General features: G+C 39.8%; 1 protein-coding gene across 1 annotated transcript in view; it reads left to right on the top strand.

Annotated features, from left to right (window-relative positions):
* LOC110525058 (probable E3 ubiquitin-protein ligase HERC1) overlaps positions 1 to 26,707 on the top strand; it is a 241,985-nt gene that overhangs the window by 127,524 nt on the left and 87,754 nt on the right. Inside the window, exons 49-54 of the mRNA XM_036981638.1 lie at positions 13,584 to 13,804; positions 15,119 to 15,387; positions 15,545 to 15,597; positions 16,851 to 17,051; positions 18,051 to 18,225; positions 20,425 to 20,692. Coding sequence (XP_036837533.1) covers positions 13,584 to 13,804; positions 15,119 to 15,387; positions 15,545 to 15,597; positions 16,851 to 17,051; positions 18,051 to 18,225; positions 20,425 to 20,692 — 1,187 coding nt within the window. The remainder of the gene's footprint in view (positions 1 to 13,583; positions 13,805 to 15,118; positions 15,388 to 15,544; positions 15,598 to 16,850; positions 17,052 to 18,050; positions 18,226 to 20,424; positions 20,693 to 26,707) is intronic.

Raw genomic sequence — 26,707 nt, 5'->3', positions numbered from 1 at the left:
ATCCCTCAGTATGGTGATAATATGGTATGGTGATAATATGGTATGGTAATAATATTGTATGGTGAGGTCTCTCAGTATGGTGATAATATGGTATGGTGATAATATGGTATGGTGATAATATGGTATGGTGAGGTCTCTCAGTATGGTGATAATATGGTATGGTGATAATATGGTATGGTGGTAATATGGTATGGTGAGGTCTCTCAGTATGGTGATAATATGGTATGGTGATAATATGGTATGGTGATGATATGGTATGGTGAGGTCTCTCAGTATGGTGATAATATGGTATGGTGATAATATGGTATATGGTATGGTGATAATATGGTATGGTGAGGTCCCTCAGTATGGTGATAATATGGTATGGTGATAATATGGTATGGTGATAATATGGTATGGTGATAATATGGTATGGTGAGGTCTCTCAGTATGGTGATAATATGGTATGGTGATAATATGGTATGGTGATAATATGGTATGGTGATAATATGGTATTGGGAGGTCCCATCCATCTCTCCTCTCTAGCTGGTCTGTACCGCTCGGTGCAGGCCCATCACAACCAGTCTCAAAGATATGGTTCAACCCTACAGCAGAACCCTAGAGCTCTGTGTCACTAACCTTCTATACTATTCTAACATATACCCTCTCCTCTATTCTATTCTAACATATACCCTCTCCTCTCCTCTATACTATTCTAACATATACCCTCTCCTCTATACTATTCTAACATATACCCTCTATTCTATTATATTCTAACATATACCCTCTCCTCTATACTATTCTAACATATACCCTCTCCTCTATACTATTCTAACATATACCCTCTCCTCTATTATATTCTAACATATACCCTCTCCTCTATTCTATTCTAACATATACCCTCTCCTCTATTCTATTCTAACATATACCCTCTCCTCTATTCTATTCTAACATATACCCTCTCCTCTATTCTATTCTAACATATACCCTCTCCTCTATTCTATTATAACATATACCCTCTCCTCTATTCTATTCTAACATATACCCTCTCCTCTATTCTATTCTAACATATACCCTCTCCTCTATTCTATTCTAACATATACCCTCTCCTCTCCTCTATACTGCTCTAACATATACCCTCTCCTCTATTCTATTATAACATATACCCTCTCCTCTATTCTATTCTAACATATACCCTCTCCTCTATTCTATTCTAACATATACCCTCTCCTCTATACTATTCTAACATATACCCTCTCCTCTATTCTATTCTAACATATACCCTCTCCTCTCCTCTATACTATTCTAACATATACCCTCTCCTCTATTCTATTCTAACATATACCCTCTCCTTTCCTCTATACTATTATAACATATACCCTCTCCTCTATACTATTCTAACATATACCCTCTCCTCTATACTATTCTAACATATACCCTCTCCTCTATTCTATTCTAACATATACCCTCTCCTTTCCTCTATACTATTATAACATATACCCTCTCCTCTATACTATTATAACATATACCCTCTCCTCTATTCTATTCTAACATATACCCTCTCCTCTATTCTATTCTAACATATACCCTCTCCTCTCCTCTATACTATTCTAACATATACCCTCTCCTCTATTCTATTCTAACATATACCCTCTCCTTTCCTCTATACTATTATAACATATACCCTCTCCTCTATACTATTCTAACATATACCCTCTCCTCTCCTCTATTATAACATATACCCTCTCCTCTATACTATTATAACATATACCCTCTCCTCTATACTATTCTAACATATACCCTCTCCTCTATTCTATTCTAACATATACCCTCTCCTCTATACTATTATAACATATACCCTCTCCTCTATACTATTATAACATATACCCTCTCCTCTATTCTATTCTAACATATACCCTCTCCTCTATACTATTATATTCTAACATATACCCTCTCCTCTATACTATTATAACATATACCCTCTCCTCTATACTATTATATTCTAACATATACCCTCTCCTCTATACTATTATAACATATACCCTCTCCTCTATTCTATTCTAACATATACCCTCTCCTCTATTCTAACATATACCCTCTCCTCTATTCTATTATAACATATACCCTCTCCTCTCCTCTATACTATTATAACATATACCCTCTCCTCTATTCTATTATATTCTAACATATACCCTCTCCTCTATACTATTATATTCTAACATATACCCTCTCCTCTATACTATTATAACATATACCCTCTCCTCTCCTCTATACTATTCTAACATATACCCTCTCCTCTATACTATTATATTCTAACATATACCCTCTCCTCTATTCTATTATATTCTAACATATACCCTCTCCTCTATACTATTATATTCTAACATATACCCTCTCCTCTATTCTATTATAACATATACCCTCTCCTCTATACTATTCTAACATATACCCTCTCCTCTATACTATTATAACATATACCCTCTCCTCTATACTATTATAACATATACCCTCTCCTCTATTCTATTCTAACATATACCCTCTCCTCTATACTATTATAACATATACCCTCTCCTCTATACTATTATAACATATACCCTCTCCTCTATTATATTCTAACATATACCCTCTCCTCTATACTATTATAACATATACCCTCTCCTCTCCTCTATACTATTATAACATATACCCTCTCCTCTCCTCTATACTATTATAACATATACCCTCTCCTCTATACTATTATATTCTAACATATTCCCTCTCCTCTATACTATTCTAACATATACCCTCTCCTCTATTCTATTCTAACATATACCCTCTCCTTTCCTCTATACTATTATAACATATACCCTCTCCTCTATACTATTCTAACATATACCCTCTCCTCTCCTCTATTATAACATATACCCTCTCCTCTATACTATTATAACATATACCCTCTCCTCTATACTATTCTAACATATACCCTCTCCTCTATACTATTCTAACATATACCCTCTCCTCTATTCTATTCTAACATATACCCTCTCCTCTATACTATTATAACATATACCCTCTCCTCTATACTATTATATTCTAACATATACCCTCTCCTCTATACTATTATAACATATACCCTCTCCTCTATTCTATTCTAACATATACCCTCTCCTCTATACTATTATATTCTAACATATACCCTCTCCTCTATACTATTATAACATATACCCTCTCCTCTATACTATTATATTCTAACATATACCCTCTCCTCTATACTATTATAACATATACCCTCTCCTCTATTCTATTCTAACATATACCCTCTCCTCTATTCTAACATATACCCTCTCCTCTATTCTATTATAACATATACCCTCTCCTCTATTCTATTATATTCTAACATATACCCTCTCCTCTATACTATTATATTCTAACATATACCCTCTCCTCTATTCTATTATAACATATACCCTCTCCTCTATACTATTCTAACATATACCCTCTCCTCTATACTATTATAACATATACCCTCTCCTCTATACTATTATAACATATACCCTCTCCTCTATTCTATTCTAACATATACCCTCTCCTCTATACTATTATAACATATACCCTCTCCTCTATACTATTATAACATATACCCTCTCCTCTATTCTATTCTAACATATACCCTCTCCTCTATACTATTATAACATATACCCTCTCCTCTCCTCTATACTATTATAACATATACCCTCTCCTCTCCTCTATACTATTATAACATATACCCTCTCCTCTATACTATTATATTCTAACATATTCCCTCTCCTCTATACTATTCTAACATATACCCTCTCCTCTATACTATTATAACATATACCCTCTCCTCTATACTATTATATTCTAACATATACCCTCTCCTCTATACTATTCTAACATATACCCTCTCCTCTATTCTATTCTAACATATACCCTCTCCTCTATACTATTATAACATATACCCTCTCCTCTATACTATTATATTCTAACATATACCCTCTCCTCTATACTATTCTAACATATACCCTCTCCTCTATACTATTCTAACATATACCCTCTCCTCTATACTATTATATTCTAACATATACCCTCTCCTCTATACTATTATAACATATACCCTCTCCTCTATACTATTATATTCTAACATATACCCTCTCCTCTATTCTATTCTAACATATACCCTCTCCTCTATTCTATTATAACATATACCCTCTCCTCTATACTATTCTAACATATACCCTCTCCTCTATTCTATTCTAACATATACCCTCTCCTCTATTCTATTCTAACATATACCCTCTCCTCTATTCTATTCTAACATATACCCTCTCCTCTATTCTATTCTAACATATACCCTCTCCTCTATACTATTATAACATATACCCTCTCCTCTCCTCTATACTATTCTAACATATACCCTCTCCTCTATTCTATTCTAACATATACCCTCTCCTCTATTCTATTATAACATATACCCTCTCCTCTATACTATTCTATTCTAACATATACCCTCTCCTCTATACTATTATAACATATACCCTCTCCTCTCCTCTATACTATTCTAACATATACCCTCTCCTCTATTCTATTCTAACATATACCCTCTCCTCTATACTATTATAACATATACCCTCTCCTCTCCTCTATTCTATTATAACATATACCCTCTCCTCTATACTATTCTAACATATACCCTCTCCTCTCCTCTATACTGTTCTAACATATACCCTCTCCTCTATACTATTATAACATATACCCTCTCCTCTATACTATTATAACATATACCCTCTCCTCTATACTATTATAACATATACCCTCTCCTCTATACTATTATAACATATACCCTCTCCTCTATTCTATTATAACATATACCCTCTCCTCTATACTATTATAACATATACCCTCTCCTCTATACTATTATAACATATACCCTCTCCTCTATACTATTCTAACATATACCCTCTCCTCTCTACTATTCTATTCTAACATATACCCTCTCCTCTCCTCTATACAATTCTAACATATACCCTCTCCTCTATTCTATTCTAACATATACCCTCTCCTCTATTCTATTATATTCTAACATATACCCTCTCCTCTCCTCTAATCTAACATATACCCTCTCCTCTATACTGTTATAACATATACCCTCTCCTCTATTCTATTATAACATATACCCTCTCCTCTATTCTATTATAACATATACCCTCTCCTCTATACTATTCTATTCTAACATATACCCTCTCCTCTCCTCTATACTATTATAACATATACCCTCTCCTCTCCTCTATACTGTTCTAACATATACCCTCTCCTCTATTATATTCTAACATATACCCTCTCCTCTATACTATTATAACATATACCCTCTCCTCTATTCTATTATAACATATATCCTCTCCTCTATACTATTCTATTCTAACATATACCCTCTCCTCTATACTATTATAACATATACCCTCTCCTCTATACTATTATATTCTAACATATACCCTCTCCTCTATACTATTCTAACATATACCCTCTCCTCTATTCTATTCTAACATATACCCTCTCCTCTATACTATTATAACATATACCCTCTCCTCTATACTATTATATTCTAACATATACCCTCTCCTCTATACTATTCTAACATATACCCTCTCCTCTATACTATTATATTCTAACATATACCCTCTCCTCTATACTATTATAACATATACCCTCTCCTCTATACTATTATATTCTAACATATACCCTCTCCTCTATTCTATTCTAACATATACCCTCTCCTCTATTCTATTATAACATATACCCTCTCCTCTATACTATTCTAACATATACCCTCTCCTCTATTCTATTCTAACATATACCCTCTCCTCTATACTATTATAACATATACCCTCTCCTCTATACTATTCTAACATATACCCTCTCCTCTATTCTATTCTAACATATACCCTCTCCTCTATTCTATTCTAACATATACCCTCTCCTCTATTCTATTATAACATATACCCTCTCCTCTATACTATTATATTCTAACATATACCCTCTCCTCTATACTATTCTAACATATACCCTCTCCTCTATTCTATTCTAACATATACCCTCTCCTCTATACTATTCTAACATATACCCTCTCCTCTATTCTATTATAACATATACCCTCTCCTCTCCTCTATACTATTCTAACATATACCCTCTCCTCTATACTATTCTAACATATGCCCTCTCCTCTATTCTATTCTAACATATATCCTCTCCTCTATACTATTCTAACATATACCCTCTCCTCTATACTATTATAACATATACCCTCTCCTCTCCTCTATACTATTCTAACATATACCCTCTCCTCTATTCTATTCTAACATATACCCTCTCCTCTATTCTATTATAACATATACCCTCTCCTCTATACTATTCTATTCTAACATATACCCTCTCCTCTATACTATTATAACATATACCCTCTCCTCTCCTCTATACTATTCTAACATATACCCTCTCCTCTATTCTATTCTAACATATACCCTCTCCTCTATACTATTATAACATATACCCTCTCCTCTCCTCTATTCTATTATAACATATACCCTCTCCTCTATACTATTCTAACATATACCCTCTCCTCTCCTCTATACTGTTCTAACATATACCCTCTCCTCTATACTATTATAACATATACCCTCTCCTCTATACTATTATAACATATACCCTCTCCTCTATACTATTATAACATATACCCTCTCCTCTATACTATTATAACATATACCCTCTCCTCTATTCTATTCTAACATATACCCTCTCCTCTATACTATTATAACATATACCCTCTCCTCTATACTATTATAACATATACCCTCTCCTCTATACTATTCTAACATATACCCTCTCCTCTATACTATTCTATTCTAACATATACCCTCTCCTCTCCTCTATACAATTCTAACATATACCCTCTCCTCTATTCTATTCTAACATATACCCTCTCCTCTATTCTATTATATTCTAACATATACCCTCTCCTCTCCTCTAATCTAACATATACCCTCTCCTCTATACTGTTATAACATATACCCTCTCCTCTATTCTATTATAACATATACCCTCTCCTCTATTCTATTATAACATATACCCTCTCCTCTATACTATTATAACATATACCCTCTCCTCTATACTATTCTATTATAACATATACCCTCTCCTCTATACTGTTCTAACATATACCCTCTCCTCTATACTATTATAACATATACCCTCTCCTCTATTCTATTCTAACATATACCCTCTCCTCTATACTATTCTAACATATACCCTCTCCTCTATACTATTATAACATATACCCTCTCCTCTATACTATTATAACATATACCCTCTCCTCTATACTATTATAACATATACCCTCTCCTCTATACTATTCTAACATATACCCTCTCCTCTATACTATTCTAACATATACCCTCTCCTCTCCTCTCCTCTCCTCTATTCTATTCTAACATATACCCTCTCCTCTATACTATTCTAACATATACCCTCTCCTCTATACTATTCTAACATATACCCTCTCCTCTCCTCTCCTCTCCTCTCCTCTATTCTATTCTAACATATACCCTCTCCTCTATACTATTATAACATATACCCTCTCCTCTATACTATTCTAACATATACCCTCTCCTCTCCTCTATTCTATTCTAACATATACCCTCTAAACTATTCTAACATATACCCTCTCCTCTATACTATTCTAACATATACCCTCTCCTCTATACTATTCTAACATATACCCTCTCCTCTCCTCTATACTATTATAACATATACCCTCTCCTCTATACTATTATAACATATACCCTCTCCTCTATACTATTATAACATATACCCTCTCCTCTCCTCTATTCTATTCTAACATATACCCTCTCCTCTATTCTATTCTAACATATATCCTCTCCTCTATACTATTCTAACATATACCCTCTCCTCTCCTCTATACTATTCTAACATATACCCTCTCCTCTATTCTATTATAACATATACCCTCTCCTCTCCTCTATACTATTATAACATATACCCTCTCCTCTATACTATTATAACATATACCCTCTCCTCTATTCTATTATAACATATACCCTCTCCTCTATACTATTCTAACATATACTCTCTCCTCTCCTCTATTCTATTATAACATATATCCTCTCCTCTATACTATTATAACATATACCCTCTCCTCTATACTATTATAACATATACCCTCTCCTCTATACTATTATAACATATACCCTCTCCTCTATACTATTCTAACATATACCCTCTCCTCTCCTCTATTCTATTATAACATATATCCTCTCCTCTATACTATTATAACATATACCCTCTCCTCTATTATATTCTAACATATACCCTCTCCTCTATACTATTATAACATATACCCTCTCCTCTATACTATTATAACATATACCCTCTCCTCTATACTATTATATTCTAACATATACCCTCTCCTCTATACTATTCTAACATATACCCTCTCCTCTATTCTATTCTAACATATACCCTCTCCTCTCCTCTATACTATTCTAACATATACCCTCTCCTCTATTCTATTCTAACATATACCCTCTCCTCTCCTCTATACTATTCTAACATATACCCTCTCCTCTATACTATTCTAACATATACCCTCTCCTCTATACTATTATAACATTTACCCTCTCCTCTATACTATTCTAACATATACCCTCTCCTCTATTCTATTATAACATATACCCTCTCCTCTATACTATTCTAACATATACCCTCTCCTCTATACTATTCTAACATATACCCTCTCCTCTATACTATTATATTCTAACATATACCCTCTCCTCTATTCTATTCTAACATATACCCTCTCCTCTATTCTATTCTAACATATACCCTCTCCTCTATACTATTATATTCTAACATATACCCTCTCCTCTATACTATTCTAACATATACCCTCTCCTCTATACTATTATAACATATACCCTCTCCTCTATACTATTATAACATATACCCTCTCCTCTCCTCTATACTATTATAACATATACCCTCTCCTCTATACTATTATAACATATACCCTCTCCTCTATACTATTATAACATATACCCTCTCCTCTATTCTATTCTAACATATACCCTCTCCTCTATACTATTATAACATATACCCTCTCCTCTATTCTAACATATACCTTCTCCTCTATACTATTATAACATATACCCTCTCCTCTATTCTATTATAACATATACCCTCTCCTCTATTCTATTCTAACATATACCCTCTCCTCTATTCTATTCTAACATATACCCTCTCCTCTATACTATTTTATTCTAACATATACCCTCTCCTCTATACTATTATATTCTAACATATACCCTTCTCCTCTATACTATTATAACATATACCCTCTCCTCTATACTATTATAACATATACCCTCTCCTCTATTCTATTATATTCTAACATATACCCTCTCCTCTATACTATTCTAACATATACCCTCTCCTCTATACTATTCTAACATATACCCTCTCCTCTATACTATTCTAACATATACCCTCTCCTCTCCTCTATACTATTATAACATATACCCTCTCCTCTATACTATTATAACATATACCCTCTCCTCTATACTATTATAACATATACCCTCTCCTCTCCTCTATACTATTATAACATATACCCTCTCCTCTATACTATTATAACATATACCCTCTCCTCTATTCTATTATAACATATACCCTCTCCTCTATACTATTCTAACATATACCCTCTCCTCTCCTCTATTCTATTATAACATATATCCTCTCCTCTATACTATTATAACATATACCCTCTCCTCTATACTATTATAACATATACCCTCTCCTCTATACTATTATAACATATACCCTCTCCTCTATACTATTCTAACATATACCCTCTCCTCTCCTCTATTCTATTATAACATATATCCTCTCCTCTATACTATTATAACATATACCCTCTCCTCTATTATATTCTAACATATACCCTCTCCTCTATACTATTATAACATATACCCTCTCCTCTATACTATTATAACATATACCCTCTCCTCTATACTATTATATTCTAACATATACCCTCTCCTCTATACTATTCTAACATATACCCTCTCCTCTATTCTATTCTAACATATACCCTCTCCTCTCCTCTATACTATTCTAACATATACCCTCTCCTCTATTCTATTCTAACATATACCCTCTCCTCTCCTCTATACTATTCTAACATATACCCTCTCCTCTATACTATTCTAACATATACCCTCTCCTCTATACTATTATAACATTTACCCTCTCCTCTATACTATTCTAACATATACCCTCTCCTCTATTCTATTATAACATATACCCTCTCCTCTATACTATTCTAACATATACCCTCTCCTCTATACTATTCTAACATATACCCTCTCCTCTATACTATTATATTCTAACATATACCCTCTCCTCTATTCTATTCTAACATATACCCTCTCCTCTATTCTATTCTAACATATACCCTCTCCTCTATACTATTATATTCTAACATATACCCTCTCCTCTATACTATTCTAACATATACCCTCTCCTCTATACTATTATAACATATACCCTCTCCTCTATACTATTATAACATATACCCTCTCCTCTCCTCTATACTATTATAACATATACCCTCTCCTCTATACTATTATAACATATACCCTCTCCTCTATACTATTATAACATATACCCTCTCCTCTATTCTATTCTAACATATACCCTCTCCTCTATACTATTATAACATATACCCTCTCCTCTATTCTAACATATACCTTCTCCTCTATACTATTATAACATATACCCTCTCCTCTATTCTATTATAACATATACCCTCTCCTCTATTCTATTCTAACATATACCCTCTCCTCTATTCTATTCTAACATATACCCTCTCCTCTATACTATTTTATTCTAACATATACCCTCTCCTCTATACTATTATATTCTAACATATACCCTTCTCCTCTATACTATTATAACATATACCCTCTCCTCTATACTATTATAACATATACCCTCTCCTCTATTCTATTATATTCTAACATATACCCTCTCCTCTATACTATTCTAACATATACCCTCTCCTCTATACTATTCTAACATATACCCTCTCCTCTATACTATTATAACATATACCCTCTCCTCTATACTATTATAACATATACCCTCTCCTCTATTCTATTCTAACATATACCCTCTCCTCTATTCTATTATATTCTAACATATACCCTCTCCTCTATACTATTCTAACATATACCCTCTCCTCTATACTATTCTAACATATACCCTCTCCTCTATACTATTATAACATATACCCTCTCCTCTATTCTATTCTAACATATACCCTCTCCTCTATACTATTATAACATATACCCTCTCCTCTATTCTATTCTAACATATACCCTCTCCTCTATACTATTATAACATATACCCTCTCCTCTATTCTATTCTAACATATACCCTCTCCTCTATACTATTATAACATTTACCCTCTCCTCTATACTATTCTAACATATACCCTCTCCTCTATACTATTATAACATATACCCTCTCCTCTATTCTATTATATTCTAACATATACCCTCTCCTCTATACTATTCTAACATATACCCTCTCCTCTATTCTATTCTAACATATACCCTCTCCTCTATACTATTCTAACATATACCCTCTCCTCTATTCTATTATAACATATACCCTCTCCTCTATACTATTATAACATATACCCTCTCCTCTATTCTATTATATTCTAACATATACCCTCTCCTCTATACTATTCTAACATATACCCTCTCCTCTATACTATTCTAACATATACCCTCTCCTCTATACTATTATAACATATACCCTCTCCTCTATACTATTATAACATATACCCTCTCCTCTATACTATTCTAACATATACCCTCTCCTCTATACTATTCTAACATATACCCTCTCCTCTATACTATTATAACATATACCCTCTCCTCTATTCTATTCTAACATATACCCTCTCCTCTATACTATTCTAACATTTACCCTCTCCTCTATTATATTCTAACATATACCCTCTCCTCTATTCTATTCTAACATATACCCTCTCCTCTATACTATTATATTCTAACATATACCCTCTCCTCTATTCTATTATATTCTAACATATACCCTCTCCTCTATACTATTCTAACATATACCCTCTCCTCTATACTATTCTAACATATACCCTCTCCTCTATACTATTATAACATATACCCTCTCCTCTATACTATTATAACATATACCCTCTCCTCTATTCTATTATAACATATACCCTCTCCTCTATACTATTCTAACATATACCCTCTCCTCTATACTATTCTAACATATACCCTCTCCTCTATTATATTCTAACATATACCCTCTCCTCTATTCTATTCTAACATATACCCTCTCCTCTATTCTATTCTAACATATACCCTCTCCTCTATACTATTATAACATATACCCTCTCCTCTATTCTATTATATTCTAACATATACCCTCTCCTCTATACTATTCTAACATATACCCTCTCCTCTATACTATTATAACATATACCCTCTCCTCTATTCTATTCTAACATATACCCTCTCCTCTATACTATTCTAACATATACCCTCTCCTCTATTCTATTATAACATATACCCTCTATTCTATTCTAACATATACCCTCTCCTCTATACTATTCTAACATATACCCTCTCCTCTATACTATTCTAACATATACCCTCTCCTCTATTCTATTATAACATATACCCTCTCCTCTATACTATTCTAACATATACCCTCTCCTCTATTCTATTCTAACATATACCCTCTCCTCTATACTATTATAACATATACCCTCTCCTCTATTCTATTATAACATATACCCTCTCCTCTATACTATTCTAACATATACCCTCTCCTCTATACTATTCTAACATATACCCTCTCCTCTATACTGTTCTAACATATACCCTCTCCTCTATTCTATTCTAACATCTACCCTCTCCTGTAGCTGGTCTGTACCGCTCGGTGCTGTTGTAACATGTACCCTCTCCTGTAGCTGGTCTGTACCGCTCTAACATGTACCCTCTCCTGTAGCTGGTCTGTACCGCTCGGTGCTGTTGTAACATCTACCCTCTCCTGTAGCTGGTCTGTACTGTTGTAACATATACCCTCTCCTGTAGCTGGTCTGTACTGTTGTAACATATACCCTCTCCTGTAGCTGGTCTGTACTGTTGTAACATATACCCTCTCCTGTAGCTGGTCTGTACTGTTGTAACATATACCCTCTCCTGTAGCTGGTCTGTACTGTTGTAACATCTACCCTCTCCTGTAGCTGGTCTGTATCGCTCTAACATGTACCCTCTCCTGTAGCTGGTCTGTACCGCTTGGTGCTGTTGTAACATCTACCCTCTCCTGTAGCTGGTCTGTACTGTTGTAACATGTACCCTCTCCTGTAGCTGGTCTGTACCGCTCTAACATGTACCCTCTCCTGTAGCTGGTCTGTACCGCTCTAACATGTACCCTCTCCTGTAGCTGGTCTGTACCGCTCTAACATGTACCCTCTCCTGTAGCTGGTCTGTACCGCTCGGTGCAGGCCCATCACAGCCAGGCTCGTAGAGAGGGCAGTGCCCTACAGCAGGACACTGGACCTCTGTATGACTTTAACCTCGACGAGGAGCTGGAGCTGGAGCTGGACGAGGAGACCATGGAGGCCATGTTCGGTCAGGACCTGGCCAGCGACACTGACATCCTGGGCATGTGGATCCCAGAGGTACTGGACTGGCCAACATGGGTGTGTGTGAGCGCAGGGTTTTGCTGCTTCCTTTTCCTCGCCTTGACTAATAAGGTCTTCATCCTGACTTTCCACGTCACTAAACGTCTCACTCTCAGTGGGGAGACTGACGTGGAAGTTTAGGGTTTAGACTCTCACCAGCTAACTTTCACTCACACACTCATTCACTTGGGTGCTGTAAAATGCTAACTGTCTGCTTAGAGAGGTTGATGCTTACTCACTATCACACACACACACACACACACACACACACACACACACACACACACACACACACACACACACACATATACACACTCATGCTCAAACTATCACACACACACACATACACAAACATACACACACACACACATGCTCAAACTCTCACACTCTCACATGGCAGTGATTTCTGTCGTTAGCCTAACTAGCATGCCGTGGATGGGATGTCAATGGGGTTTGCTATTAAATCAGGTGGAATGCTAACATGCTAATGGTGATTACAGTGGGTGGCATTGATCATCAAGTCTTGTTGCTTGTGGTTAATTCATGGCTAATCATCTTGTTGCTATGGTATCATGTTGTCTATACTGCTGTCATACTCACCTGTCTGTTAGTGGCATCATGCTATTGATGTCCTAGATATGAACTGACTTTGTGTTCACGTCTCTGTGTGTCCCCTCTCTGTCTCCGTGTCCCCTCCCTGTCTCTGTGTCCCCTCCCTGTCTCTGTGTCCCCTCCCTGTCTCCGTGTCCCCTCCCTGTCTCCGTGTCCCCTCCCTCTCCTCCGTGTCCCCTCCCTCTCCTCCCTGTCTCCGTGTCCCCTCCCTGTCTCCGTGTCCCCTCCCTCTCCTCCCTGTCTCCGTGTCCCCTCCCTGTCTCCGTGTCCCCTCCCTGTCTCCGTGTCCCCTCCCTGTCTCCGTGTCCCCTCTCTGTCTCCGTGTCCCCTCCCTCCCCTCCCTGTCCCCTCCCTGTCTCCGTGTCCCCTTTCTGTCTCCGTGTCCCCTTTCTGTCTCCGTGTCCCCTCCCTGTCTCCGTGTCCCCTCCCTGTCTCCATGTCCCCTCCCTCTCCTCCCTGTCTCCGTGTCCCCTCCCTCTCCTCCCTGTCCCCTCCCTGTCTCCGTGTCCCCTCCCTCCCCTCCCTGTCCCCTCCCTGTCTCTGTGTCCCCTCCCTGTCTCCGTGTCCCCTCCCTCCCTTCCCTGTCTCCATGTCCCCTCCCTCCCCTCCCTGTTTCCGTGTCCCCTCCCACCCCTCCCTGTCTCCGTGTCCCCTCCCTCCCCTCCCTGTCTCCGTGTCCCCTCCCTCCCCTCCCTGTCTCCCCTCCCTGTCCCCTGGCAGCATGTGTGTGAGACAGAGGAACGAGACGAGGTGGTAGTGTGTGAGTTGTGTGAGGCTAGCGTTGCCAACTTCAACCAGCACATGAAGAAGAGCCACCCTGGCTGCGGGCGCAGCGCCAACCGACAGGGTTACCGGAGCAACGGCTCCTACGTAGACGGGTGGTTCGGAGGGGAGTGCGGCAGCGGCAACCCCTACTACCTCCTCTGTGGTAGCTGTCGGGACAAACACCTGGCGGTTAAGAGTAAAACCACAGTCCCCGTGACGGAGAGGTCAGTGGCGGACAGAAGGTGACGCGCCAGGTTTTTTTTTAATTACAGACTTGTGACTCTTGTGTTGTACAACTGAAACTTAAGATTCGATACACACTGTTTAACAGTGACGAGATGATGTTGTGATCACTAACCACGTGTCATGGTCCATGTTCAGATATAAAGGACTCGCCCCGGACCTGTTGGGGAAGCAGGACAGTGTCTATGAAGGTACCGGTTCTGATTAAACATGATGAGTCACTTGTTCCAGAGGTTCTTGTCCCTGATCATATGAATGACTGGTTCCACTGTAGCTTTATGGCTGATAGTATGACTGGTTCCACTGTAGCTTTATGGCTGATAGTATGACTGGTTCCACTGTAGCTTTATGGCTGATAGTATGACTGGTTCCACTGTAGCTTTATGGCTGATAGTATGACTGGTTCCACTGTAGCTTTATGGCTGATAGTATGCCTGGTTCCACTGTAGCTTTATGGCTGATAGTATGACTGGTTCCACTGTAGCTTTATGGCTGATAGTATGACTGGTTCCACTGTAGCTTTATGGCTGATAGTATGACTGGTTCCACTGTAGCTTTATGGCTGATAGTATGACTGGTTCCACTGTAGCTTTATGGCTGATAGTATGACTGGTTCCACTGTAGCTTTATGGCTGATAGTATGACTGGTTCCACTGTAGCTTTATGGCTGATAGTATGCCTGGTTCCACTGTAGCTTTATGGCTGATAGTATGACTGGTTCCACTGTAGCTTTATGGCTAATAGAATGACTGGTTCCACTGTAGCTTTATGGCTGATAGTATGACTGGTTCCACTGTAGCTTTATGGCTGATAGTATGACTGGTTCCACTGTAGCTTTATGGCTGATAGTATGACTGGTCCACTGTAGCTTTATGGCTGATAGTATGACTGGTTCCACTGTAGCTTTATGGCTGATAGTATGACTGGTTCCACTGTAGCTTTATGGCTGATAGTATGACTGGTTCCACTGTAGCTTTATGGCTGATAGTATGACTGCTATTCTCTATAACCACATGGCTGATAGTATGCCTGGTTCCACTGTAGCTTTATGGCTGATAGTATGACTGGTTCCACTGTAGCTTTATGGCTGATAGTATGACTGGTTCCACTGTAGCTTTATGGCTGATAGTATGACTGGTTCCACTGTAGCTTTATGGCTGATAGTATGACTGGTTCCACTGTAGCTTTATGGCTAATAGAATGACTGGTTCCACTGTAGCTTTATGGCTGATAGTATGACTGTTATTCTCTCTAACCACGTGGCTGATAGTATGACTGTTATTCTCTCTAACCACGTGGCTGATAGTATGACTGTTATTCTCTATAACCACGTGGCTGATAGTATGACTGTTATTCTCTCTAACCACGTGGCTGATAGTAGGACTGTTATTCTCTATAACCACGTGGCTGATAGTATGACTGTTATTCTCTACAACCCTTTCAGAGGAATGGGACATGCTGGATGTTGATGAGGATGAGAGGTTAACTGGGGACGAGGAGTTTGAGCTGCTGGCGGGACCGTTGGGTCTGAGCGAGCGCCGGGTCGTCCCAGAGGCCGTCCAGTTCCCCGACAGTGACCCCCTGGGAGCGTCCGTAGCCATGGTGACTGCCACCAACAGCATGGAGGAGACTCTGCTGCAGATAGGTGAGGGGCAGATAAACACAGTGGGTGGTTCAGATGTGTCTTGTCCTCTCTGTAATGTGGGTGGTTCGGATGTGTCTGGTCCTCTCTGTAATGTGGGTGAGATGTGTACGGTCCTCTCTGTAATGTGGGTGAGATGTGTCTGGTCCTCTCTGTAATATGGGTGGTTCAGATGTGTACGGTCCTCTCTGTAATGTGGGTGAGATGTGTACGGTCCTCTCTGTAATGTGGGTGAGATGTGTCTGGTCCTCTCTGTAATGTGGGTGGTTCAGATGTGTACGGTCCTCTCTGTAATGTGGGTGGTTAGGATGTGTCTGGTCCTCTCTGTAATGTGGGTGAGATGTGTACGGTCCTCTCTGTAATGTGGGTGGTTCAGATGTGTCTAGTCCTCTCTGTAATGTGGGTGAGATGTGTACGGTCCTCTCTGTAATGTGGGTGGTTCAGATGTGTCTGGTCCTCTCTGTAATGTGGGTGGTCCAGATGTGTCTGTTCCTCTCTGTAATGTGGGTGAGATGTGTCTGGTCCTCTCTGTAATGTGGGTGGTTCAGATGTGTCTGGTCCTCTCTGTAATGTGGGTGAGATGTGTCTGGTCCTCTCTGTAATGTGGGTGGTTCAGATGTGTCTGGTCCTCTCTGTAATGTGGGTGAGATGTGTCTGGTCCTCTCTGTAATGTGGGTGGTTCAGATGTGTCTGGTCCTCTCTGTAATGTGGGTGGGTGAGATGTGTACGGTCCTCTCTGTAATGTGGGTGAGATGTGTCTGGTCCTCTCTGTAATGTGGGTGGTTCAGATGTGTCTGGTCCTCTCTGTAATGTGGGTGGTTCAGATGTGTCTGGTCCTCTCTGTAATGTGGGTGGTTCAGATGTGTCTGGTCCTCTCTGTAATGTGGGTGGTTCAGATGTGTCTGGTCCTCTCTGTAATGTGGGTGGTTCAGATGTGTCTGGTCCTCTCTGTAATTCTACATTGTGCGCCAGCTTCAGCACGTGTCTGCGTGTGTTTCCCAGGCTGCCAGGGTGCGGTGGAGAACAGCTCCTCGGGCAGGGTGACTCTGGGGGAGCAGGCCGCAGCGCTGGAGAACCCCCACGACAGGGTCATGGCTCTGAGGAGAGTGACCTCTGCAGCGCAGGTCCTCCTGGCCAGGACCATGGTGATGAGAGCCCTGTCTCTACTCTCTGTCAGGTGGGTCTGTCTGTAGACTAGGTGTAGACTAGGTGTAGACGAGGTGTAGACTAGGTGTATGACTGTCTGTAGACTAGGTGTAGACTAGGTATAGACTAGGTGTAGACGAAGTGTAGACGAGGTGTAGACCTGTGTGTAGACTAGGTGCAGACTAGGTGTAGACTAGGTGTAGACTAGGTGTAGGACTAGGTGTAGACTAGGTGTATGACTGTAGACTAGGTGTAGACTAGGTGTAGGGCTGGGTGTAGGCTCGGTGTGGACTAGGTGTAGACTAGGTTTAGGACTGTGTGTAGACTAGGTGTAGACAAGGTGTAGGACTGTGTGTAGACTAGGTGTAGGACTGTGTGTAGACTAGGTGTAGACTATGTGTAGGACTGTGTGTAGGACTGTGTTTAGACTAGGTGAAGGACTAGGTGTAGACTAGTGGTAGGACTGTGTGTAGACTATGTGTAGGACTGTGTAGACTGTGTTTAGACTAGGTGTAGGACTGGTTGTAGGCTAGGTGTAGACTAGTGGTAGGACTGTGTGTAGACTATGTGTAGGACTGTGTGTAGACTATGTGTAGGACTGTGTGTAGACTATGTGTAGGACTGTGTGTAGACTAGGTGTAGGACTGTGTTTAGACTAGGTGTAGGACTGTGTGTAGACTATGTGTAGGACTGTGTTTAGACTAGGTGTAGGACTGTGTTTAGACTAGGTGTATGACTGTGTGTAGACTAGGTGTAGGACTGTGTAGACTAGGTGTAGGACTGGTTGTAGGCTAGGTGTAGACTAGGTGTAGGACTGTGTGTAGACTATGTGTAGGACTGTGTGTAGACTAGGTGTAGGACTGTGTAGACTAGGTGTAGGACTGGTTGTAGGCTAGGTGTAGACTAGTGGTAGGACTGTGTGTAGACTAGGTGTAGGACTGTGTGTAGACTAGGTGTAGGACTGGTTGTAGGCTAGGTGTAGACTAGGTGTAGGACTGTGTGTAGACTAGGTGTAGGACTGTGTGTAGACTAGGTGTAGGACTGTGTTTAGACTAGGTGTAGGACTGTGTTTAGACTAGGTGTATGACTGTGTGTAGACTAGGTGTAGGACTGTGTTTAGACTAGGTGTAGGACTGTGTGTAGACTAGGTGTAGGACTGTGTGTAGACTGTGTAGGACTGTGTGTAGACTAGGTGTAGAACTGTGTAGACTAGGTGTAGGACTGGTTGTAGGCTAGGTATAGACTAGGTGTAGGACTGTGTGTAGACTGTGTAGGACTGTGTGTAGACTAGGTGTAGGACTGTGTAGACTAGGTGTAGGACTGGTTGTAGGCTAGGTGTAGACTAGGTGTAGGACTGTGTGTAGACTATGTGTAGGACTGTGTGTAGACTAGGTGTAGACTGTGTTTAGACTAGGTGTAGGACTGTGTTTAGACTAGGTGTATGTCTGTGTGTAGACTAGGTGTAGGACTGTGTTTAGACTAGGTGTAGGACTGTGTGTAGACTAGGTGTAGGACTGTGTGTAGGACTGTGTATAGACTGTGTAGGACTGTGTGTAGACTAGGTGTAGGACTGTGTAGACTAGGTGTAGGACTGGTTGTAGGCTAGGTGTAGACTAGTGGTAGGACTGTGTGTAGACTATGTGTAGTACTGTGTATAGACTATGTGTAGGACTGTGTGTAGACTAGGTGTAGGACTGTGTGTAGGACTGGATAATGTGTTGGTCTTTGTCTCTCTCTCTCTCTCTTTGTCTCTCTGTCTCGTTGGTGTCTCTCTCAGTCTCGATCTCTCTCCATTCATCTCATGTTCCACTGTGTTTAGTTGGTGTCAGTGTATAAGGGTGAACTGCATTGCAACTACTATATGTTTATGAGTATGGCCTTCTCTCCCTCCCCTCCACTCTCTCCCTCCCCTCTCCCTCCCCCTTTCTCTCTCTCTCCCCCCCTCTATCTCTCTCCCCTTGTCTCTCTCCCTCCCCTCTCTCTCCCCTCCTCTCCCTCCCCTCCCTCCCCTCTCTCTCTCCCTCCCTCCCTCCCTCCTCTCTCTCTCTCCCTCCCCTCCTCTCTCCCCCTCCTCTCTCTCCCTCTCTCTCCCCTCCTCTCCCTCCCTCCCTCCCTCCCCTCTCTCTCCCCTCCTCTCTCTCCCTCCCTCCCCTCTCTCTCCCTCCCCTCTCTCTCCCATCCTCTCTCTCTCCCTCCCTCCCCTATCTCTCCCCCTTTCCCTCTCTCTCAGTGGTTCTAGCTGCAGCCTGGCAGCAGGGTTGGAGTCTCTGGGTCTGACAGACATCAGGACCCTGGTCAGACTGATGTGTCTGGCTGCAGCGGGGCGAGCCGGCCTCTCCACCAGCCCCACATCTGGATCAGGGGCCTCAGAGCGGCCCCGAGGGGCCACCAAGGCCAGCAAACCTATCTCCTGTCTGGCCTATCTCAGTACGGCTGTGGGTTGTCTGGCCTCCAACAGCCCCAACGCTGCCAAGCTGCTGGTCCAGCTCTGCACACAGGTAACAACAGATACACAACTCAGACTCACACAAAGATAATAGACTGGAAGAGAAACAGGAAGTGACCAGTTCTCTACTGCACTCAAAGACTTTCAAAAAGACAGGAAGTTCAAGTCAACACAACTTTAGTTCAGCACCACACTTATGCAATACTTAACTTGACCTATACATATTTCCCAGAGTGCCTTAGCTTTCGAGTGAATTGTAGTTAGTTACCAGCCATGACTGTATTTGTTATTGACAGAGACAAGAGATTGTTTGCAGTCATTGTTTTTTGTTGTCCTGTGGGTTTCCCCCGAGCCAGATCATTTAAAATAAAAATGTTCAACAACAATACAACAAGTATTTAACGAGGCCTTTACTTTGAGGGCCTAGTTTGACACCAATACAGTAGTAGCCTGACTGAAACTCATGGTTTTCAGGTCTGCAGATCACATTATGATTGGTTGGCAAAGTGCTGTGTAATTCCTATGGGAATCCAGCCAGAGTGAAGCTCTCCAACCATTTGACATGTTCTCCCGTAACCTACATTCAGATTGACTGCTGGGTCGGGAAGACTAAGATATGAGACGACCTAAACCATCCAAACTGGAACAACCATTTCAGTAATGGACGCAATTAACTACAAAAGTAACAGATCGGATTAGTTGATCAAAATGTATGTTATTCATATTTGAGTAGCATAAGATGAATTAATCAATCGATGTGCTACGTGTAAAAACATAGATATTGAGGAACAATTCTAACAATCAACCTACAACAGAGCATGCTGGGAAATATGATAATGATGGGAGTGGTTTTGATTTCATACTGGTTATAAACACCCAACACTGGGGTTATTTTAGACCAATTAGAGTTAATTTAATACTGGTTATAAACACCAACACTGGGGTTATTTTAGACCAATTAGAGTTAATTTAATACTGGTTATAAACACCCAACACTGGGGTTATTTTAGACCAATTAGAGTTAATTTAACACTGGTTATAAACACCAAACACTGGGGTTATTTTAGACCAATTAGAGTTAATTTAATACTGGTTATAAACACCAACACTGGGGTTATTTTAGACCAATTAGAGTTAATTTAATACTGGTTATAAACACCCAACACTGGGGTTATTTTAGACCAATTAGAGTTAATTTAATACTGGTTATAAACACCAACACTGGGGTTATTTTAGACCAATTAGAGTTAATTTAATACTGGTTATAAACACACAACACTGGGGTTATTTTAGACCAATTAGAGTTGATTTAATACTGGTTATAAACACCAACACTGGGGTTATTTTAAACCAATTAGAGTTAATTTAATACTGGTTATAAACACCCAACACTGGGGTTATTTTAAACCAATTAGAGTTAATTTAATACTGGTTATAAACACCCAACACTGGGGTTATTTTAGACCAATTAGAGTTAATTTAATACTGGTTATAAACACCAACACTGGTTATTTTAGACCAATTAGAGTTAATTTAATACTGGTTATAAACACCAACACTGGGGTTATTTTAGACCAATTAGAGTTAATTTAATACTGGTTATAAACACCAACACTGGTTATTTTAGACCAATTAGAATTAATTTAATACTGGTTATAAACACCAACACTGGGGTTATTTTAGACCAATTAGAATTAATTTAATACTGGTTATAAACACCAACACTGGGGTTATTTTAGACCAATTAGAGTTAATTTAATACTGGTTATAAACACCAACACTGGTTATTTTAGACCAATTAGAGTTAATTTAATACTGGTTATAAACACCCAACACTGGGGTTATTTTAAACCAATTAGAGTTAATTTAATACTGGTTATAAACACCAACACTGGGGTTATTTTAGACCAATTAGAGTTAATTTAATACTGGTTATAAACACCAACACTGGGGTTATTTTAAACCAATTAGAGTTAATTTAATACTGGTTATAAACACACAACACTGGGGTTATTTTAGACCAATTAGAGTTAATTTAATACTGGTTATAAACACCCAACACTGGGGTTATTTTAAACCAATTAGAGTTAATTTAATACTGGTTATAAACACCCAACACTGGGGTTATTTTAAACCAATTAGAGTTAATTTAATACTGGTTATAAACACCCAACACTGGGGTTATTTTAGACCAATTAGAGTTAATTTAATACTGGTTATAAACACCAACACTGGTTATTTTAGACCAATTAGAGTTAATTTAATACTGGTTATAAACACAAACACTGGGGTTATTTTAGACCAATTAGAGTTAATTTAATACTGGTTATAAACACCCAACACTGGGGTTATTTTAGACCAATTAGAGTTAATTTAACACTGGTTATAAACACCAACACTGGGGTTATTTTAGACCAATTAGAGTTAATTTAACACTGGTTATAAACACCAACACTGGGGTTATTTTAGACCAATTAGAGTTAATTTAACACTGGTTATAAACACCAACACTGGGGTTATTTTAGACCAATTAGAATTAATTTAACACTGGTTATAAACACCAACACTGGGGTTATTTTAGACCAATTAGAATTAATTTAATACTGGTTATAAACACCAACACTGGGGTTATTTTAGACCAATTAGAATTAATTTAATACTGGTTATAAACACCCAACACTGGGGTTATTTTAGACCAATTAGAATTAATTTAATACTGGTTATAAACACCAACACTGGGGTTATTTTAGACCAATTAGAATTAATTTAATACTGGTTATAAACACCAACACTGGGGTTATTTTAGACCAATTAGAATTAATTTAATACTGGTTATAAACACCAACACTGGTTATTTTAAACCAATTAGAATTAATTTAATACTGGTTATAAACACCCAACACTGGGGTTATTTTAGACCAATTAGAGTTAATTTAATACTGGTTATAAACACCCAACACTGGGGTTATTTTAGACCAATTAGAGTTAATTTAACACTGGTTATAAACACCAACACTGGGGTTATTTTAGACCAATTAGAGTTAATTTAATACTGGTTATAAACACCCAACACTGGGGTTATTTTAGCTGGTGTTTAATACAGCCGGTGTTTAATACAGCCGGTGTTTAATACAGCCGGTGTAGAATACAGCCGGTGTAGAATACAGCCGGTGTTTAATACAGCCGGTGTAGAATACAGCCGGTGTAGAATACAGCCGGTGTAGAATACAGCCGGTGTAGAATACAGCCGGTGTTTAATACAGCCGGTGTTTAATACAACCAGTGTTTAATACAGCCGGTGTTTAATACAGCCGGTGTAGAATACAGCCGGTGTAGAATACAGCCGGTGTAGAATACAGCCGGTGTTTAATACAGCCGGTGTTTAATACAGCCGGTGTAGAATACAGCCGGTGTAGAATACAGCCGGTGTAGAATACAGCCGGTGTTTAATACAGCCGGTGTTTAATACAGCCGGTGTTTAATACAGCCGGTGTTTAATACAGCCGGTGTTCAATACAGCCGGTGTTCAATACAGCCGGTGTTCAATACAGCCGGTGTTTAATACAACCGGTGTTCAATACAGCCGGTGTTCAATACAGCCGGTGTTTAATACAGCCGGTGTAGAATACAGCCGGTGTAGAATACAGCCGGTGTAGAATACAGCCTGTGTTTAATACAGCCGGTGTAGAATACAGCCGGTGTAGAATACAGCCGGTGTAGAATACAGCCTGTGTTTAATACAGCCGGTGTAGAATACAGCCGGTGTAGAATACAGCCGGTGTAGAATACAGCCTGTGTTTAATACAGCCGGTGTTTAATACAGCCGGTGTAGAATACAGCCGGTGTAGAATACAGCCGGTGTAGAATACAGCCTGTGTTTAATACAGCCGGTGTTTAATACAGCCGGTGTAGAATACAGCCGGTGTAGAATACAGCCGGTGTAGAATACAGCCTGTGTTCAATACAGCCTGTGTTTAATACAGCCGGTGTAGAATACAGCCGGTGTAGAATACAGCCGGTGTAGAATACAGCCTGTGTTTAATACAGTCGGTGTAGAATACAGCCGGTGTAGAATACAGCCGGTGTTTAATACAGCCGGTGTTTAATACAGCCGGTGTTTAATACAGCCGGTGTTTAATACAGCCGGTGTAGAATACAGCCGGTGTAGAATACAGCCGGTGTTTAATACAGCCGGTGTTTAATACAGCCGGTGTTTAATACAGCCGGTGTAGAATACAGCCGGTGTAGAATACAGCCGGTGTTTAATACAGCCGGTGTTTAATACAGCCGGTGTAGAATACAGCCGGTGTAGAATACAGCCGGTGTAGAATACAGCCGGTGTAGAATACAGCCGGTGTAGAATACAGCCGGTGTAGAATACAGCCGGTGTTTAATACAGCCGGTGTTTAATACAGCCGGTGTTCAATACAGCCGGTGTTTAATACAGCCGGTGTTTAATACAGCCGGTGTTCAATACAGCCGGTGTTTAATACAGTCGGTGTTTAATACAGCCGGTGTTTAATACAGCCGGTGTTTAATACAGCCGGTGTTTAATACAGCCGGTGTAGAATACAGCCGGTGTTTAATACAGCCGGTGTAGAATACAGCCGGTGTTCAATACAGTTGGTGTTTAATACAACCGGTGTTCAATACAGCCGGTGTTTAATACAGCCGGTGTTTAATACAGCCGGTGTTCAATACAGCCGGTGTAGAATACAGCCGGTGTAGAATACAGCCGGTGTTTAATACAGCCGGTGTTTAATACAGCCGGTGTTTAATACAGCCGGTGTAGAATACAGCCGGTGTTTAATACAGCCGGTGTTTAATACAGCCGGTGTTTAATACAGCCGGTGTTGAATACAGCCGGTGTTCAATACAGCCGGTGTAGAATACAGCCGGTGTTCAATACAGCCGGTGTTTAATACAGCCGGTGTTTAATACAGCCGGTGTTTAATACAGCCGGTGTAGAATACAGCCGGTGTTTAATACAGCCGGTGTTTAATACAGCCGGTGTAGAATACAGCCGGTGTTTAATACAGCCGGTGTAGAATACAGCCGGTGTTTAATACAGCCGGTGTTCAATACAGCCGGTGTTCAATACAGCCGGTGTTTAATACAACCGGTGTTCAATACAGCCGGTGTTCAATACAGCCGGTGTTTAATACAGCCGGTGTAGAATACAGCCGGTGTAGAATACAGCCGGTGTAGAATACAGCCTGTGTTTAATACAGCCGGTGTAGAATACAGCCGGTGTAGAATACAGCCGGTGTAGAATACAGCCTGTGTTTAATACAGCCGGTGTAGAATACAGCCGGTGTAGAATACAGCCGGTGTAGAATACAGCCTGTGTTTAATACAGCCGGTGTTTAATACAGCCGGTGTAGAATACAGCCGGTGTAGAATACAGCCGGTGTAGAATACAGCCGGTGTAGAATACAGCCTGTGTTCAATACAGCCGGTGTTTAATACAGCCGGTGTAGAATACAGCCGGTGTAGAATACAGCCGGTGTAGAATACAGCCTGTGTTTAATACAGCCGGTGTAGAATACAGCCGGTGTAGAATACAGCCGGTGTAGAATACAGCCTGTGTTTAATACAGTCGGTGTAGAATACAGCCGGTGTAGAATACAGCCGGTGTTTAATACAGCCGGTGTTTAATACAGCCGGTGTTTAATACAGCCGGTGTTTAATACAGCCGGTGTAGAATACAGCCGGTGTAGAATACAGCCGGTGTAGAATACAGCCGGTGTAGAATACAGCCGGTGTTTAATACAGCCGGTGTTTAATACAGCCGGTGTTTAATACAGCCGGTGTAGAATACAGCCGGTGTTTAATACAGCCGGTGTTTAATACAGCCGGTGTTTAATACAGCCGGTGTTTAATACAGCCGGTGTTTAATACAGCCGGTGTTTAATACAGCCGGTGTTTAATACAGCCGGTGTTTAATACAGCCGGCGTTTAATACAGCCGGTGTAGAATACAGCCGGTGTTTAATACAGCCGGTGTAGAATACAGCCGGTGTTTAATACAGCCGGCGTTTAATACAGCCGGTGTAGAATACAGCCGG

Source organism: Oncorhynchus mykiss, chromosome 6 (assembly GCF_013265735.2).
Source record: "Oncorhynchus mykiss isolate Arlee chromosome 6, USDA_OmykA_1.1, whole genome shotgun sequence".
Classification (NCBI taxonomy): Eukaryota; Metazoa; Chordata; class Actinopteri; order Salmoniformes; family Salmonidae; genus Oncorhynchus; species Oncorhynchus mykiss.
The sequence above is the reverse complement of the archived record's forward strand: the minus strand, read 5'-3'. Positions and strand labels throughout refer to the sequence as shown.